The sequence below is a fragment of the Notolepis coatsorum genome (assembly GCF_963971535.1).
Source record: "Notolepis coatsorum genome assembly, chromosome: 3".
Lineage (NCBI taxonomy): Eukaryota > Metazoa > Chordata > Actinopteri > Aulopiformes > Paralepididae > Notolepis > Notolepis coatsorum.
Genome location: NC_140167.1, coordinates 146,343,887 through 146,360,759, shown reverse-complemented (window position 1 = coordinate 146,360,759; position 16,873 = coordinate 146,343,887). Strand labels below are relative to the sequence as shown.

Below are 16,873 nucleotides of genomic sequence, written 5' to 3'. Positions count from 1 at the left end.
TTGCCATCATCATTGCGTATCTGTGCGTCCGTGCTATTTGCGGGTATTTAAATGAGGTAATATCGGCAGAAAATGTGCCCCTTTCTATGCAAATTAGCCTCATTGCACAAACACTCCAATTCACAAAGATCGGCAGTTAAAGTTAAGTTATTTTACGTCTTCAGAGAGTTGGTGGTAAGTGGCACTGGTAACTAAGCGCATTTATAAGGGGTGTCGTGGCCAGCGTCTCCGGTGATCCGGTGGGTTCGGTAATAATCACAATAAAGAGAATAGAACCCGCACACTCTTATGCTCCAGAATAAACTTTTATTCTGTATTATAACGTTTCGTCATGAGGAGTACTCTGGAAACACGGTCAATGAAAAGTTTATTCTGGAGTATATGAGAATGTGGGTTCTATTCTCTTAACTAAACATTAAATACAACTTAATTTCTCACTCTAATATATGTTAAGTCTGAAAATATTTTCACTGGCACAGTGCCTAACTTCGGCCTAAAGATTCAGCACCATGGACAGGTATGCTCAAACTAATCGATTTTGGGATGTCATGACAAACAAATGCAATGACAAAAGATAGTGACAAAAACAAAGGATGTTTGTGTCATGAAAATACAAATTATGGAAGCTCTATACATTACGAAATAAACTAAATACAAATGTTGAAAAATACTGTTATGTCCATCTGTTATAGAAACAAAGAGCTATTGATCAATCAGGACTTCCAATTCACGATCAGAGAACCGAAGCTTTCTAGGACATTCTGTTGCATGGGCAGTATTTTATACATGTTACCATATCAGGAGCATATGTTTGCGCTAGTATATAATTTGCGCAATATCTTTAGTGAATAAATAGTAGGGTTGGGTACCGTTCACATATCGTCTATGAGCCATATCGGCCGATCGTACCGATCGTTTTTGGTTTTGTTATACTTATATTGTAAAAACTGGGATTTGGGTTAATTAATATTTATTTATTAAATAATTTAATTATTAGTAACCTATACATAATAAAAAAAGACTGTGCCCTTTGAAATCGAATTGAGCTGAATTCAATGCATTTGAACCATTTGCATACCGTATTATCAGCGCCATGCTGCCAACACACAACGAGTCGAAATTCTCCACTCTCTCTGCAACGCATGCGACTGGAGCCACTGTCTGTGTGTGTGACTCTGCTTTGGCCCAATCACATTCCCCCACCGGCACCCTGTGGGTCTGCGAATCAGAGGCAGAGTAGGGCGGGTCTTCACGCACGGCAAGCTTGGTTGTCTCAACTACCTGGGGCGCGTGATTACCAAACCAAGCCGCATTTCTCGGAGACGCTCTCTGATTGGCCGACGCCTGTTTCTACACTGGTTAAGCTTAGGCACTCTTCAAAGTTGGTTAAGGTTAGAGTTTGTCTTAGAGCGTGACAGCAAGTTCTTTCGACGGTTAAGCTTAGGCACTCTTTCGAAGTTGGTTAAGGTTAGAGTTTGTCTTAGAGCATGGCGATAGAACGCCAGGTAGTTTGGAGGCTGTTTGACGTGGAAATGGGCAAAGACACAGCTCATCACGGATTGGGAAAACGCATCAGTGGCCAATCAGAGAGCGTCAGTCAGTGCCAATCAGAGAGCGTCTCCGAGAAATGCGGCTTGGTTTGGTAATCACGCACCTGGGGCACTGTAGCGTATGGGTTAGCGGGGCTCCGTCGCCTCGAGTCGACTACACAGTAAGTAAAACGTACTCTCATGCTCGCTCGCACTCACACACGCACACACACGCTCACTCACTCTCTCTCTCTCTCTCTCATTACAACTCCGCTGAGAGTCGTCTTTCTGTTATGTTTTTCGCGCGTGTCATCGATCGGTTTTCGCGATCGGCAAGTAGCAAGCATTATTGGAATAACCCGATCTCATATTTATACTGATTATCGGCAGATACCAATCGCTGGCCGATCGATCGGGGCATCCCTAACACGGACACATACCCCACCAGCATACCACTAACACTGCCAATACACCTTTCCGCGGTGACGGGAAGTCCCGCCCCCCCGTGTTACTGTTGCTATGGTCTCCCAAGCTCTCCCAAATGTTCTCACAGGCACACTGAAACAACCACATGTCAATCGAACAACATGGATTCTCTCTTAAAGATTCCTGAAACTATTGCTATCAGTTATTTGCCCAATGCCGCTACTCTATCGAAGAGAGTTCTCCAGAAAGGCCTGAATTATTTTACTCAAGGATATATCGGAGAAGGAGATGACAACGTCAAAGTTGATGCCAAGTGTTGGCGGTCTATGCGGAAGACACAAACGCCTCACAAACTCCACATTGTAATTCGTCAGGATACAATTGTGGAGTCCTACTGCACATGTAAAGCAGGGTGAGTATGTTAGTGGTCCCTTATTATAAAATTGTTAGAGTGAATGAAGATTTAAGCCTAGTATCTGCTAACTGCTAGCTACAATGGGCTAATCATCTAACGTTATGCTAATCACACAAATGTCGCGGTATGTAGGTGACAAATAAACCTTTGAATTTGAACTACTGTAATTAGCTAGCTTACCTTTAGTGTTGGCGCAGCTGTATATTGATGTGTGGAGTAGCTATCAACCATTTGATTGTTGCATGTGTATTTTCAGGATAAATGGACACTGTTCCCATGTCGTTGGCATTGTCAAGTCTCTTCAAGGATTCAAATGGCACAACTTTACCCACATACCAGAACAACAAAGTTGCACCAGCATACCACAGCAATGGCATGTCCCCAGAGGTGATAAAATACAGCCAGTACCTATTAACCATGTCGTGGTTGCAAAACCCTCTGAGAAGAGAAAGAGACGGCCAGTGGTGTGCCATGTTGACACTTCTTACAGGTAAAGTGGTAGTAATACACCCAACAGATATAATAAAGTGAACAAAGTCCATGAGTTACAATATCAAAAATGAATTTTATTAGTAATACTCTTTATAAGTTGATGTACATATAAAATTAGCTCATGAGACATCAATGTCAATGAAGAGAACACAATCTTAGAAGAATTCAGGATTCAGAAAATAGCATAGCACTGAAACTGCCCTCACCAAAATAATCAGTGACCTCAGACTAAACTCTGATGAGAATAAGGTCTCCATCCTTATAGTGGTATTCATAAAAAAAAGAATTGGAACGAAATATTACAAATTAAGTTTTTTATGACCTTGAACGTGATGCAATCTTTTCATGCACTGATGTGCCAACTCTGTCAGTTACCTAATAAGGCAGAAGGGTTAAAACATATATCAGAGGGAGGAAATTCTATGTTAAACTAGGAGGCCACATGTCTGAGATATATGACAACAACTATGGAGTTGCACAAGGGAGTTGCTTAGGTCCTTTACATGTTACTGCTGGGTGATATCATCAGAGGACATAATGTAGGTTTTCTATCTATAATTCTAATTATCGGCCCCAAAACAAAAAAATAAACGTTAATAAAAAACCTGGGAGGACTAACCCCTTGGATCAAATCTGAGGTCACAAGTCTCTGGGTTATCATAGATTCAGAACTGAACTTCAGTTTTCATATTAACAAAGTGACCAAAACATCGTTCTTCCATCTCAGAAATATAGCAAAAGTATGACCAAGTTATTATTAATATATGCAATACATTTAATACAATATTTTAAATATTTACAGACTTCCAGCTGTAACAGAGGAAGATATTGCCCATCTACAACGGATGACTGGAACACCTTTGGCAACTATCCTGTCTACCAGTGTGCCAAAGATCACAACCCCTTTTGGAGAAGTCCAGATTGGTTCTGTACTTTATCAGGTAATGCAGGTCTACAATTTCATTTATCAGTTACAAACACATCCTGTTGTAGGGTCATAAAACAACAAACTGACCATATCTGGTTTATCGTTTTGAAAAGGGTTGTTGGTATGCGATCTGAAAGGATTTTGTACGTCTTAACTTTACATATAAGACGCTCAATATGAACCCTGTGACGAGCAATTTTGTTAGTCAATGCCACATTTGACTGAGACATCTGAGAATGACCAGCAGCAAAAGGAGGGATATTCAAACGTAATCCAAGCTCTTTCAACTCGTCGTGTATTGTAAAACCCTTGTCAGCCATAACAGCATCACCATCCTTGATGTAACCATGAACTTTCAGTGTTTTAAGTAAATCATAAAAACCACTGCTTTCAGTAATCGCCTTATCGGATACAGCACCTGTAAATAACTCTGACACAAAAATGACAGACCCACTTGGATCACATCCAATCAATGCTTTGAGGGTTGTGCTTGACTTATAGTCACTATAAAGCTGACTTTGTAAAGCCAGTGCAGATGGCACCTGGGTCTTAAATTCAGTACCATCAATAATGACTAAAGTAGAAGGAAATTCCTTTCTAAAGTTTTCAGGCATGTTTTCAATAATAATGTCTCTATGAGGCCATATGCTAATTTGTCCAAATTTAAAATACATAAGTTCTATGCATGTATTAAAAACAAGTCCTGCAGACTGCATGGATACTCCAAATCTTTGAGACAAATCTTGAAGTCCAAAGTTGTGTCTTAACCTACACAATGTCAAGAATAGGCCATTGGATTTTCCTAGTGACCTCATGTCTTTACGGCCCTTTGTATAAGGTGCATCACAGCCAGCAGGCACAAGAAAATCTAACAATAACATGAATCTAACATATGTGATCCCAGTGTAGTACTTAAAAAGCCCTTTGATCTTTGTTTCTTTTTGGACAACACTTTGTACAGTACAGAATGTCTTTTTCTGAGCATCCTGTTCGAGAGACTGTATTATCTGTTCCTTTTCAAGAAGCTGCCCTCTCAACCAGGTTATCGTCCTCTCCTTCTTCTCCAGCTCTGACTTCAATCTTGCACCTTCCACAGCAGTGCCCAATACTTCTAAAGGGCAAACCCCTGGAAACAGAAATATTACAATTATTGTTAGGGAGTTTCCACATATACATGACATCACAATAATAACATTTTGCTTTTATTCTACAGACAAGAAATCTCAAGAAGAAAACAGACCCGGTTCCACACCAGAGGTGTGGAAATGTATCTGTGCACCAGCCATCTCCAGTGAAGCTTCCAGCGATCTACAAAGATCTGAATACTGCAGACACAAACCTGGTAGCACTGGAAGAACGCACTCGGGCCCAGGCTCTCTCAAATGACTGGTTTGAAGAGCGGAGGTCACGACTGACTGCTTCAAACTTTGCGAAAGCGGTAAACAGAAAATCTGCCCCAACAACAAAATTTCTGGAGAGTGTTTTCCGGTTGACATCCATTTGTGCCCCGGCTTTGGAGTATGGGAAAAGGAATGAGGCAAAGGCAAAGGCCAAATATCTGGAGGTTTATCCCGCCAGACATTTTCACGAGTGTGGTCTTGTTGTCAATTCAGAGTTCGATTTTTTAGGAGCCACACCTGACGGGAAGTTGTGCGACAATGGCGAGAGTGGGATAGTCGAAGTGAAATGTCCTTATAAGGCAAGAAACTGTTTGATATTGGAGGCTTGCGACAACTTCCCAGATTTCTGTTTACACAAAGATGAGGGGGGCAGTATTTCATTGAAGAAGACGCACGACTATTATGTGCAAATACAAGGACAACTTATGGTGACAGGCTGCCAATTCTGTGAATTCATAGTTTTTACGCAGAAAGATATCTTTGTGGAAAGAATATTCCCAGACATACCATTTATGGAAAGATTACTGCACAGACTTGCTGCATTTTTTAAAGATCATGCTTCTCAGTTCCTAAAAGAAAGGTAGACCCTTACATTCTCCTTCAGTCTGAGTAGCTGTGCACGTCTGTGTAGCTGTATAACTGAGCTCCGATTGGTGGTTGATGACATCCAGAGAGGGATTGATGTTCCTGTGAAGTATCAAAATCATAATCAAATAAATGCACTTTAATTAATAAATCCATGTTGTTCATTAATCATAACATTTGGTCTCAGTATTATTTATGTATTGTTTGATTGTAACAAGAACTTGCAGTATCTTTGGTTCACAAATTAATACTAGATATGAGCATTTATAACAAATTATTAAATGACATCTGATTCACACATGCAAATTGTGTTTTTAGTTAGTGATTCACATCTTCACTAACACATCACAATATTCAGACAATACCGCCTATAAGGACTTTGACAATACCCAGTCTTCAGGACTTACAAGTTAGTATTTTCCTGCAGTAGTTCTTTTTTAGATGGGGGGTTTTCAGGATCAAGCAGGCGTCTTTTCTTTGGCAACGGACGCACCGACTTACATGTGGTCCCATCAGCTTTTATAGGGTCTGGATATTGCACAGTAGGTCCATCCCCGCCAACAAAATGCTATAAGGTGAGATAGGCATGACAGAGAAGAGAAAGTGGATCACATATTGTAAGGCATTCAGGTTACTCATGCTAGCTGATTGAAAACTGTATTAACAGATTGCAGAATGGGTACAATACAGTACAGCTCAATACACACAATAGTTAAGGGGATGCAGACCAGAGAAAGACTTTAGTCTTGTTTACATCAGGGTCCCCCATTTTCAATTCATAATGACATTTATGTGTTATGACATACACAACAGATATATAGCATGACATTTATGACATACAGATACAGTACTGTTACATTTGTGACATCCAAGATATGCAAATATACAGTACTGTTAAAAAGATATCCTAACAGGAAATATATACATACGAGGGGGAGGAAACTGTACATTAGGGGGGGGGGTTTGGACATTTACAGTACACTAACATTTAGCTAACGTTAGTTCGGTTGTTAGAATCAACTGGACAACTTCCAATTCATAATTTTCAAGGGTGTTGACTAAGTAGCTGTAGCTATATGTAGTTTTCCTTCAGCTCATGAACTGATCGGAATGTTTTCGGAGACTCTTTTTGGCGACGTTAGGTTAAACCATGCGTTAGCATTAGCTATGAATAGCTGGCTACCTAACGATCGGCTAGCCATCTATCTATCTATCTATATACAGTATATATAAGATAACAAGTGATGACTTCTGTTTAACTCAAATGTTGAAGCATATATTACTGAAGCATATTTTTCGGGCTTACCGTTGAGCATACAGCCTTGTTCTTGTTGATCTTGTCCACATTCAGCTGTGTATGGGGCCGTCCACAAGCCTTAATCCACTTTAAACATTTTTCCAACTGTGTTTTAGGCTTTGGAAAATTTATAAAACGCGCTCCCTTTAGTCTTTCTGGATATCTCTGGTCATTATTGCACGTTCCCCAAGCACATCTAAGAACCATTTTCTCGACAACAACAATGCAGGACTGGCTGGCTATCTGTGAGACATCATGGCGGCTCTATTTCAAGGGGCGCGGCCTTAAGAAATCGGGCAATCTTATTGGTTATTATTCTCTGTGTGATTGACAGCGGGGAAAGGTCTATTGTGTTAGTAGGGACGACTGACCAAGCCGGAGGTACCACTGACAGCTGGATTAGATCCCAGAGTCTCTGCGGTGGTAGGCGAGTGCTTAGTCCACTGCGCTACCCAGCCGCCTACAAAAAAATATTTCTGTTGTAAAACTAAACTAAAGTCTAAACCTCTCAATTTCAACATTGTTATCACACCACACAAACTAAAACCCCTCCCTACCTCCCTCTCCCAAACTGTTCCTACAACGATTTTTTAATGTTGCATGGTCATGCATACATTTATTATGTATTATTATTTTTTAAGTTTAAATATCAACATTATCTGCCCACCCTCAGTAAATAACTATCAAACTCCTCTGACCTCATCTGGTATTTCCAAAGACCAGAGATGGGACATGTGCACACACACACACACAAAGGGAGAATGGCTCATAGCAGACTTAATTAAAGGGGAACTATCTTATAAATGGCCTTTTTCAGTGTTTAGCATTGTTTCCTAGCTATGTGGACTTATATTAATATGGTCTATGTCTCTAATTCTCATATTGGCGCATTCTTCCAATTCTCCTCTCACAATATTCACCCTCACTGAACTGAGTCATCTGAAAATGTGATGATTTGTGATGTCAGAAAGACACCGCTGCATGTTAATGTTCAGGCGCCGGCGCCGCGGCGCAGTGGTTTAGGTGCCCAGGCTCAAAACGGCTCGAGATCTTGAGGTAGAAAAATGCTGTTTTTGAGGACTTGATTAGAAATACAAAACAATGAATTAAAAAAAATATATAATTACAGAGGTGTTCCATAAACTCACAGGAATTGTGTAAAAGTGCCCAAATAGTGAAAGAAATAGTAAAATAGTTCCCCTTTAATGATTTTAGAATATTTCAGATAATGAAATTAAATGTTTATATCATCAACTATCCAGTTGGCAGTTAGTATTTATAGTGTAACGTTTGGCTACTTTAAATCATTGAACGTAGAGAGAGAGAGGGGGGGGGGGGGGAGAAGAAGATTCAGATTATTTTCTAACTGGGCGGGTCTAGAGCCATATGAAATCCGTTTTATTATTTTCCAAATTCCATTTTATTTTTTCCCAAATTCCATTTTTTCCGTTTTAATATTTCAGAATTCTGTATTTTGCCTTTTATGCTCATTTTACCATCAGAAATAGTGTCTAATAAGTGGGAATGAATAAATGTCCACAATTGAATAAGATATAACAGTCCATTTAATGTTTTTAAGTGCTGCAACTCAGAAATACAGTTACAATACAATTTTACACAATATTTTTCAATTAATATTGTGACAAAATAAAAATACATATTTCAAGTGTAAACAATAGATACAGCTAGCTACTACTGACATTATCACAATGACAATGTCAGTAACCTAGCTATATCTATTATATGTGATGAAATATAGTAATGCATAATTTAGGCACCTTTAGTTTAGTTTATAAAGGACAGTGTATAATGACAATCGTTTGCATTAAACAAATGGATGGGTGCAATAGATTTAGCAAGAAGCTATCATTTCCATCTATAGTCCTATGTACTGTAACGTTTCATAGCTATTTAAGTTTATTTAGATTATAAAGGGCAGTGTATAATGACAAACGTTTGCATTAAACAAATGGATGGGTGCACCAGATTTAGCTAGAACTTCTAGAAGCTATCATTTCCATAGATAGTCCTATAACGTTACATAGCTATTTAAGTGTATTTAGTTTATAAAGGGCAGTGTATAATGACAATCGTTTGCATTAAACAAATGGATGGGTGCACTAGATTTAGCTAGAAGCTAAACGTCCTAACGTTATAGCTATTTAATCACAATAGTGTCGCAAGTGTTTTTGCGGGTCCAGTCCACGGAACGTTGACAGAATTAGCAAAACACCTCATCACCGGAGGCATAAAAGTCATTAGGATACTGTTCTGCTCTGAATTGAGGGCTTATTGTGGAATTGTTTAGCTTCTTGACGATGTTAACACTGAAGCAGCCAGACGCTTGAGCACCGCGGCTGTGTTGTGTGTAACACGCTGTAGAGTCCCCGCCTCCCCGGTCGCGTGTGCACCAAACGTTCCACCCGAAAACGAAATTTCAGTCCAGATTAGGCCAAATTCTGCAATATTCCACGTTTTGCAGTTGATTCCATTTTTATTGGTTAATTCCGCGATTCCGTCCGCGATTCCGTGAACGCGGATTTCATATGGCTCTAGGCGGGTCTTAGGTATCGAAATGTGGCACCGATTGATCTTTAACGTGAATCGGTACTCTGTAAAACCGACGTAATTCGGTCGGTAGTACCTTAAAAGTATTGAGTTTGGTACCCATCCCTGGTGAATAGGTCCTACGGAGCACGTAGCGGGCCCAAATCACACACAGTTAATAGTGGCCGCAATCCATTCTTTGTGAATTTGCCCCGGTCTGTTTTTTTTACCAATATATTTATTGATTTATTTTGTGTCCATAAATAAAACAAATATATAAATGCAAACAGTGAATATTACACACATTTGAGAAACATGTTTCACCCAGAGGATCATAATTTGTAGTCATCCATTTGCAGCACCCGTCAGCCGGTCCAGTTCAGTGTTTTGCTCAAGGACAGTTTGAAAGGGCCACTTGGAACCTGTGATCTTCCAGTTAAAGGACAGTCTCTCTAACAACGGGCCACCCTGCCTCCTCACCACAAGTGCGATAGCAAACACCTCTGACTCATTATCAGCAAGACCAAGGAGCTGATGGTGGACTACTGGCAAAGCAAGAAGAGGCCCCCAAATCACTAGGAGTAGGAGGAGGTGGAGACTAGGGCTGGGCGATATGGCAAAAAATCATATCGCGATAACGATATGATAATGTTATCATATTTCTCGATAGATAATTATCGAAATTGTTATAAGTTTAAAAAAAAATAAAAAATAAAAAAAAAAATTAAACAACAGACAGATGTATGTTTATTTCGCAGCAATTCTTTGTCGTTGCCGCCATCTTTAGTGTTACATCCCCTCACACTCCAGTTCTCAGGCTGCAGCTGGTTTAAAAGCTAAAGTAAACCGGCTTCTCTGCTGGCTGTGGCTCCAGGGGAGTTGAACAGTTCTGGCTCTGCTAGTTTATTTTCGATCTTTTGGCGCTTTTTTGGTGGACAAACCACCGCACATGTGCACCGTGACTCGTGACTGGAGTCTAGCTCTGCTAGCACACATAGCCTACTGTGTACAGACGGTTTCAAACTGTATTTTAAATTAGAAAGCAAACAAAATAAATGGACAAGAGAAAAATAAATCTCAATTTGGTCAGTATTGTCATTTGGACAAGCAAAGCCATTACTTTAAGTTGCAGGCAAGAAAGACAAGTCTGTCCACTGTCTCTGGTTTTAAAACTGCCCTGTTGCAGGTCACAAAAAAAAAATTTATAACAAAAAAAAAAAAACGATTTTTCTATATATTATTTTTTTCCGATATTCGATATCGATTATTAAAATATATCGCAATATTTATCGTTATCGTTATATCGCCCAGCCCTAGTGGAGAGACCTACAAGTTCCTGGGAGTAGCTTACACTTGAACAATGAACTGGTCAGACAACACTGAGACCCTTTACAGGAAGGCACAGAGCAGCCTGCTGTTCTTCCTGAGGAGACTCAGGTCCTTCAACATGTGCAATAGGCTGCTGCAGTCGTTTTACCAGTTTGTAGTAGCCATGGTATGCTGGGGGGGGGTAACATCAACCCAAGAGATACCAACAAACTGAACAAGCTGGTGAGGAAGGCTAGCTTTGTAGTGGGAGTCAAACTGGACAATCTAGAGGTGGTTGCAGGGGAGAAGATGAAAAAGTAGCTAGACGCTAGCCTGGAGAACCCCTCCCACTCCCTCTATGAGGAGCTACTGTGGCCAAGATGAGGAGCATGTTCAGCCATAGACTAGGGCTGAATGATTAATCAATTTTAAATCGAAATCGCGATTTTTTATTATGCAATTAGCAAATCGCAAAGCCTGCAATTAAAAAAATTATAAAAATACATACAAGATCTCCTTTGCAAGGGAGACCTGGCCAAGATGACAACAATAACATTTGCAATACATCACACAGCAATAAAATGTGCGATGAATCACACAAGAACATAATAAAAGTGCATACATACAATATACAATACATCACATTCACATGTAAACACAAACACAAAGCAGAATAGTCTACATGATAGTAAAAGTGTATGACAGTATAATACAGGGTAATACAGTAATTTTGCAGTTTTGCAGTTGGGACCCGACTACAGAAAGCAGCGACATTCTTCTTGTAGGAAGTTATGTACAGTAATACAGATTTAAATTCACCAAGAGAGACCGGGGTGTCTAAGTGGATATGGTCCTGTAGCCCATTCCAAGCCCGTCTCTCTCTCTCTACTGGTTCAATTAATGTTTAAGTAGAAAAATGTTGCACTATAAAAATGAACTGGATAGTCGATGATAATAAACATTTAACTTCATTAGCTGAAGTATTCTAAAAATCATTTAAGCCATTCTCCTTTTCTGTGTGTGTGTGTGTGTGTGTGTGTGTGTGTGTGTGTGTGTGTGTGTGTGTGTGTGTGTGTGTGTGTGTGTGTGTGTGTGTGTGTGTGTGTGTGTGTGTGTGTGTGTGTGTGTGTGTGTGTGTGTGTGTGTGTGTGTGTGTGTGTGTGTGTGTGTGTGTGTGTGTGTGTACGTCTTATATATCTGGTTTAGATTGTGTTGTGAAGTTTAAACTTCAGAGAGGGAGAGTAAAGTACAGAAAAAAAGGTACCGTTGGGTACCGGTATCGATTACCAGGTAAAAAGAAAAATGTTCAGGCTCGGTGTCCCGAACAGACCCACCGCGTAGGCCAGATGCATTTTACAATAAACCTCTGTGGGGCTGCTTTAAAAAATATATATTTATAATTGCAAATTTAATCGCAATATCTGTCAGATATTGTTGCTATGACACCTGCATTTCCTAAAGGGGATTAATAAAGGAGCATCTTATCTTACATTTCCTACACTGAGAAATTACAAATTAAGAAATTAGCATATAACAATGCTTCTTGTGCTGCATGTAGACAATGTTTCATGCTACTAGTACTACTGACTGTGTGCGTCTTCCCCAACCAGTCGTCCACGTCCACCACCAACACCACCACCACAAATAACGTAAGGGCCTGTCACAAACATTGTAGCTTTAGCCAAGGCATTGCATCAGCACACTGCAGCCTGGTCTGTGATCATCTCAGTGATGTCAGTGGAGACAATCATGAATCAGTGGCCTAAAGGCACAATCCTTTATTGTGCTCAAATGGATGGATTCAAGGGACAAGCCGCTATGGGCTGTAGGCCTAACTAGACACTGAGTGTTAGGGGTGGGGGGGGAAATCGATACGTAGTAGTATCGCGATACTTTGCGTGGCGATACTGTATCGATACAGGGACGCCAAGTATCGATATCTAATTATTCATTTTTTTTTTTTTAAAGTGTATAGTTGTATTGTTCATTTCAATACCTGTAATAGTACAGTAGTCCACACAAACACACACACGTGCATTAAGTTAAGTTGGAATATGACTAATACAAAACAGTTCAGTTTGTCAGGTACATGCAACACAGATTACAGTGTTGACATCTGTCTGCCTGAGAAAATACCATGTTCTGCAATAAAAATGATTAGCAGGAAGCTAATGAACAGACTGAACTTTATTTTAGTAGATAAAACATGTTGACAGTTTTACTTTGCAGTTGAAAAAAGGTAATAAATTGCAATATATTGCAATATTAGTATCGCAATACTATCGTATCGTGATAGTATCTTTATCATGAGGCCTCTGGTGATTCCCAGCCCTACTGAGTGTTAATGTTAAATTACAGAATGGAAGTCCAGAAAGCAGATAAAACACATTATATATACAGTATACATAGGAAGGACAGGAAAACAGGACTATACAAGCCTTTTTAAGCTGTACCTAGCCACAACACTCACACTCAGTCAGTAAGACAGTTAGGGACATTTGCTATTGTAGACTGGCCCTCTGGGTCGCGGAAAAACATAGGAAGTCCACGAGGAAGTACTCAAAGTTGTAAATACAGCTTTGCGAATGACCGCCTCAGATGAAATTGAAGTTTTTCATTCCGTCTTCTCTGAGTTTTGTTAACTGGTCAGGTGTGGGTGTGGCCTAAACATCATGGATGAACCCTGCATGAGTCATCATTGTACCATGGCTTGAAGTGTCACAGACCATATCTACAGTATACCTTGGCCGCCCAGTGTTTAGTTGGACTTTATGACCCACTAGTCAGTCAGTAACTTTCCAATGCAAGTGGGTGAGATTTGGTGACTCAACGACAAAGTTCTCTGGCTGGCAGGTGAGCAAACAGCTCTTCCAACCACATTAAACAAATAGGGCTGGGGAACTAGCCTCTTTCTACAGCATTCCAATTGACATCTTACACATTGTACTGTAATTGGTTAACTTGACGAAACACCAGTGAAGGAAAGTGCCCACTTGATAACCCTGGTGATATGCTGGCTCTCACTGCCTACCTATCTACACTTGATAATAACCCTGGTGATATGCTGGCTCTCAATACCCCCCACACACACATGTGACCTTTTTATTTGACTGAGTAGCTTAGATGTTTGGTTTGGGTTTCTTCATTGAGCGCTTATCCTTATCATTAGGGCATAAGTATTTTGTGTTTTATTATAAAGTGATTTATTTCTTGCCATGTCACTCTGAGACAAACGTGTCTGTCTAATGTCTATGTGCATATTTCACCAAAGACAGTAAAGCGCAGGGTCAGCCATTTTTTATGTCACTGACTGGAGCAGGAAGGAGTTCAGTGCTCCAGGACACTTCAAGGATGGACACACTGGTAGTCATAGACCACCAGCCCAGGCCACCCTGTTGCATACATCTGTGGCCAGTAGTAATATGTTACTACTACATGTTATTCTATCAGCTTAGGAAATATATTTGTGGTGGGCCAAAGAAGCGGTCTATTAATAATATCAGCCAAAGAAGTGCTCTTAATATTACAGTTTAGGAAATCTTTGTTTTGGACCTGTCTACTAACGTAAACAATATGTATATGTATTGGGAAACGCTATAATTTGGGCCGCCCTGTCTTGACACTAATGTGGCAACATATTTTAAACCAGTCACATTCTTGAAAATCTTGCAATTCAAGCTTCCTGTTTTTGCAACTCACAAACAAACATACAGAGGGAGAGCGAGAGAGAGAGAATGGAAGAAGCAAGTGTTTTTTCCCTCTCAAAAATGTATCTGGTTTCCAATATTATGTACAATACGTGTTTCCTTCCTCCCGATGTATAAGCAGAGAGAGGGGATAGAGGATGATTGCCAGCAGAGCAGGGCAACAAATGGGGCAACACATGGAACACGCACACACATACTGTACACTTGGCTCATGCTTCAAGTCTTACATTGCATTTCAATAGTTATGCTAGTAATAGTTGAAACAAAAATGGTCCAGCGGGTTGCCGGTATTATGAAACAATACAAGTGGAGTGAAGTGTTAATTCCATCCATACTCGCCTATTATTTCAACCCATGAAGGCAAACCTGCCTAACTGTCAACAGACTCAAAAGCTGCTCTGGTATGGTCTCCTCGAAAACAGTCCTCAACAGAAAGAGGAGAACGCGTCTGACATTCATCCACGTATCTGACTTGGCCTACAGTAGCTGTAACAACATATTAAGCTATAATCTGATTATTGAAACGCAATTGTAGTTCGGCTCACCTGCCCAGCTCGCCGGTTATTTCATAGATACCGTCCATCGGATCCGTGCTGATGGGGGTCAGGATCTCTCCGAGCATCCCCGCAGAGAGACCACTGCGACTGTCCAGCCGCCTCCGAGACATCATCGCTCTTCTGGAGCAATCCAATGTGGCCAGCTGTCTAACGTTAGCTAGATATTAACGTTACCGTGCTAAAAAAGTTTAAAACGTTTCAAGATGACTGCTATAGCTAACTAAATAGCTACCGGCAATTCACCAACTGTAACATTACATGGTTCTGTCAGCTAGCCCACTATCTAAGTCACTGGAGCTACTAGCTAACGTTAGCATGTCTAGATGGCGGTGTAGCTAACGATACAAGCCGCGACGGTAACGCATCAGTTTAAAAAGCGTTCTAGCGTGAGTACAACCGACTTCAACCACTTACGACTTGTGTACAAACACTCGTCTGCGAACAAGCTAGAGTTGTTAGACTGTTGTTGTTAGGAACAAATACCGTGTAGCGCAAGATAACGTTAACTTACGTTAGTCCAGTTTTTTTTTACATCCCCCTGTTGTTTGACACTTTTTCGACACGTCACGATAGAGCGCATGCGCAATGGTTTCAGAAAATACAGAAAGACACCTGCCCCCTTGTGTTTATGTTATGCCTATCAAATTATGCATAGTAGATTATAAACTGTATTATTTATCTTGCTTGATTATTTTTCATAGAATAGCATGCCTGTTAAATCATTCTGTTTGGTAAAGCCTCTGGATGATATCGTTGAGTGTTGAAGTCCTAAATGAAACAATAAGGCCAGGATATTTTAGTGGCACACACAGTAACACTGACATACGCAAATAGCATTCACATCTAATACTCTGACATAGTCTATTTGCCATCCCATAGAGCCCCATTGTGAACCCGGACATTTCGGAACCACCAACGTTTTATGAGCAATTGGTTTTGATAGTCTATCAGTGAGCTGGATGCAATCCTACCTTGAGGGGAGGGAACAGATGGTGGAGGTAAACGGTACCCTATCCCCCCCCCCTCACAGTGAGCTGTGGTGTTCCACAAGGAAGCATACTAGGACCGCTACTGTTCCTAATTTATGCAAATGACATGTCGTCAGCTTGTGACTGCAACTTGTTCCTGTTTGCGGACGACTCAGCCCTGCTGGTCTCTGACAAGAACAAGTTACAGGTTGAAAAAACCCTCAGCTCGGAACTAGGCAGAATCTGCATATGGCTCGCTGATAACAAACTATCATTACACATGGGCAAAACAGAGTCCATTCTCTTCGGTTCAAATAACAAACTCAGCAAGACCGACGGCTTCTCAGTTGCAGTGGGTGACAATATTGTCACAAGGAAAGATGAAATTACCTACCTGGGTTCCATCCTAGAGGCTAATCTCTCCTGTGACAAAATGGCATCCAATGTAATAAAAAAAGTCAACCAACGAACTCGATTCTTGTACCGGATCTCCTCTCTGGTAAACAAGAATACCCTGAAGACTCTGGCAGGAGCACTCATTCAGGGGTACTACGACTATGCTTGCACCTCATGGTACCAAAGCACCTCAAAGGCGCTAAAAACAAAATTACAAACATCTCAAAACAAACTGGTCAGACTACTGCTTGACCTTACTCCTAGAACCCACCTCACCCCTGCCCACTTTGACAACCTAGGATGGCTTAGAGTAGACGA

The 16,873-nt window shown here is 40.5% G+C and overlaps 1 protein-coding gene across 1 annotated transcript in view; it reads right to left on the bottom strand.

Annotated features, from left to right (window-relative positions):
• Positions 1-15,741, bottom strand: part of stk17b (serine/threonine kinase 17b (apoptosis-inducing)) — a 33,803-nt gene extending 18,062 nt beyond the window's left edge. Inside the window, exon 1 of the mRNA XM_084309800.1 lies at positions 15,180-15,741. Within this exon, the coding sequence (XP_084165926.1) occupies positions 15,180-15,304 (125 nt within the window). The 5' untranslated portion in view covers positions 15,305-15,741. The remainder of the gene's footprint in view (positions 1-15,179) is intronic.
• Between the last annotated feature and the right edge of the window lie 1,132 nt (positions 15,742-16,873).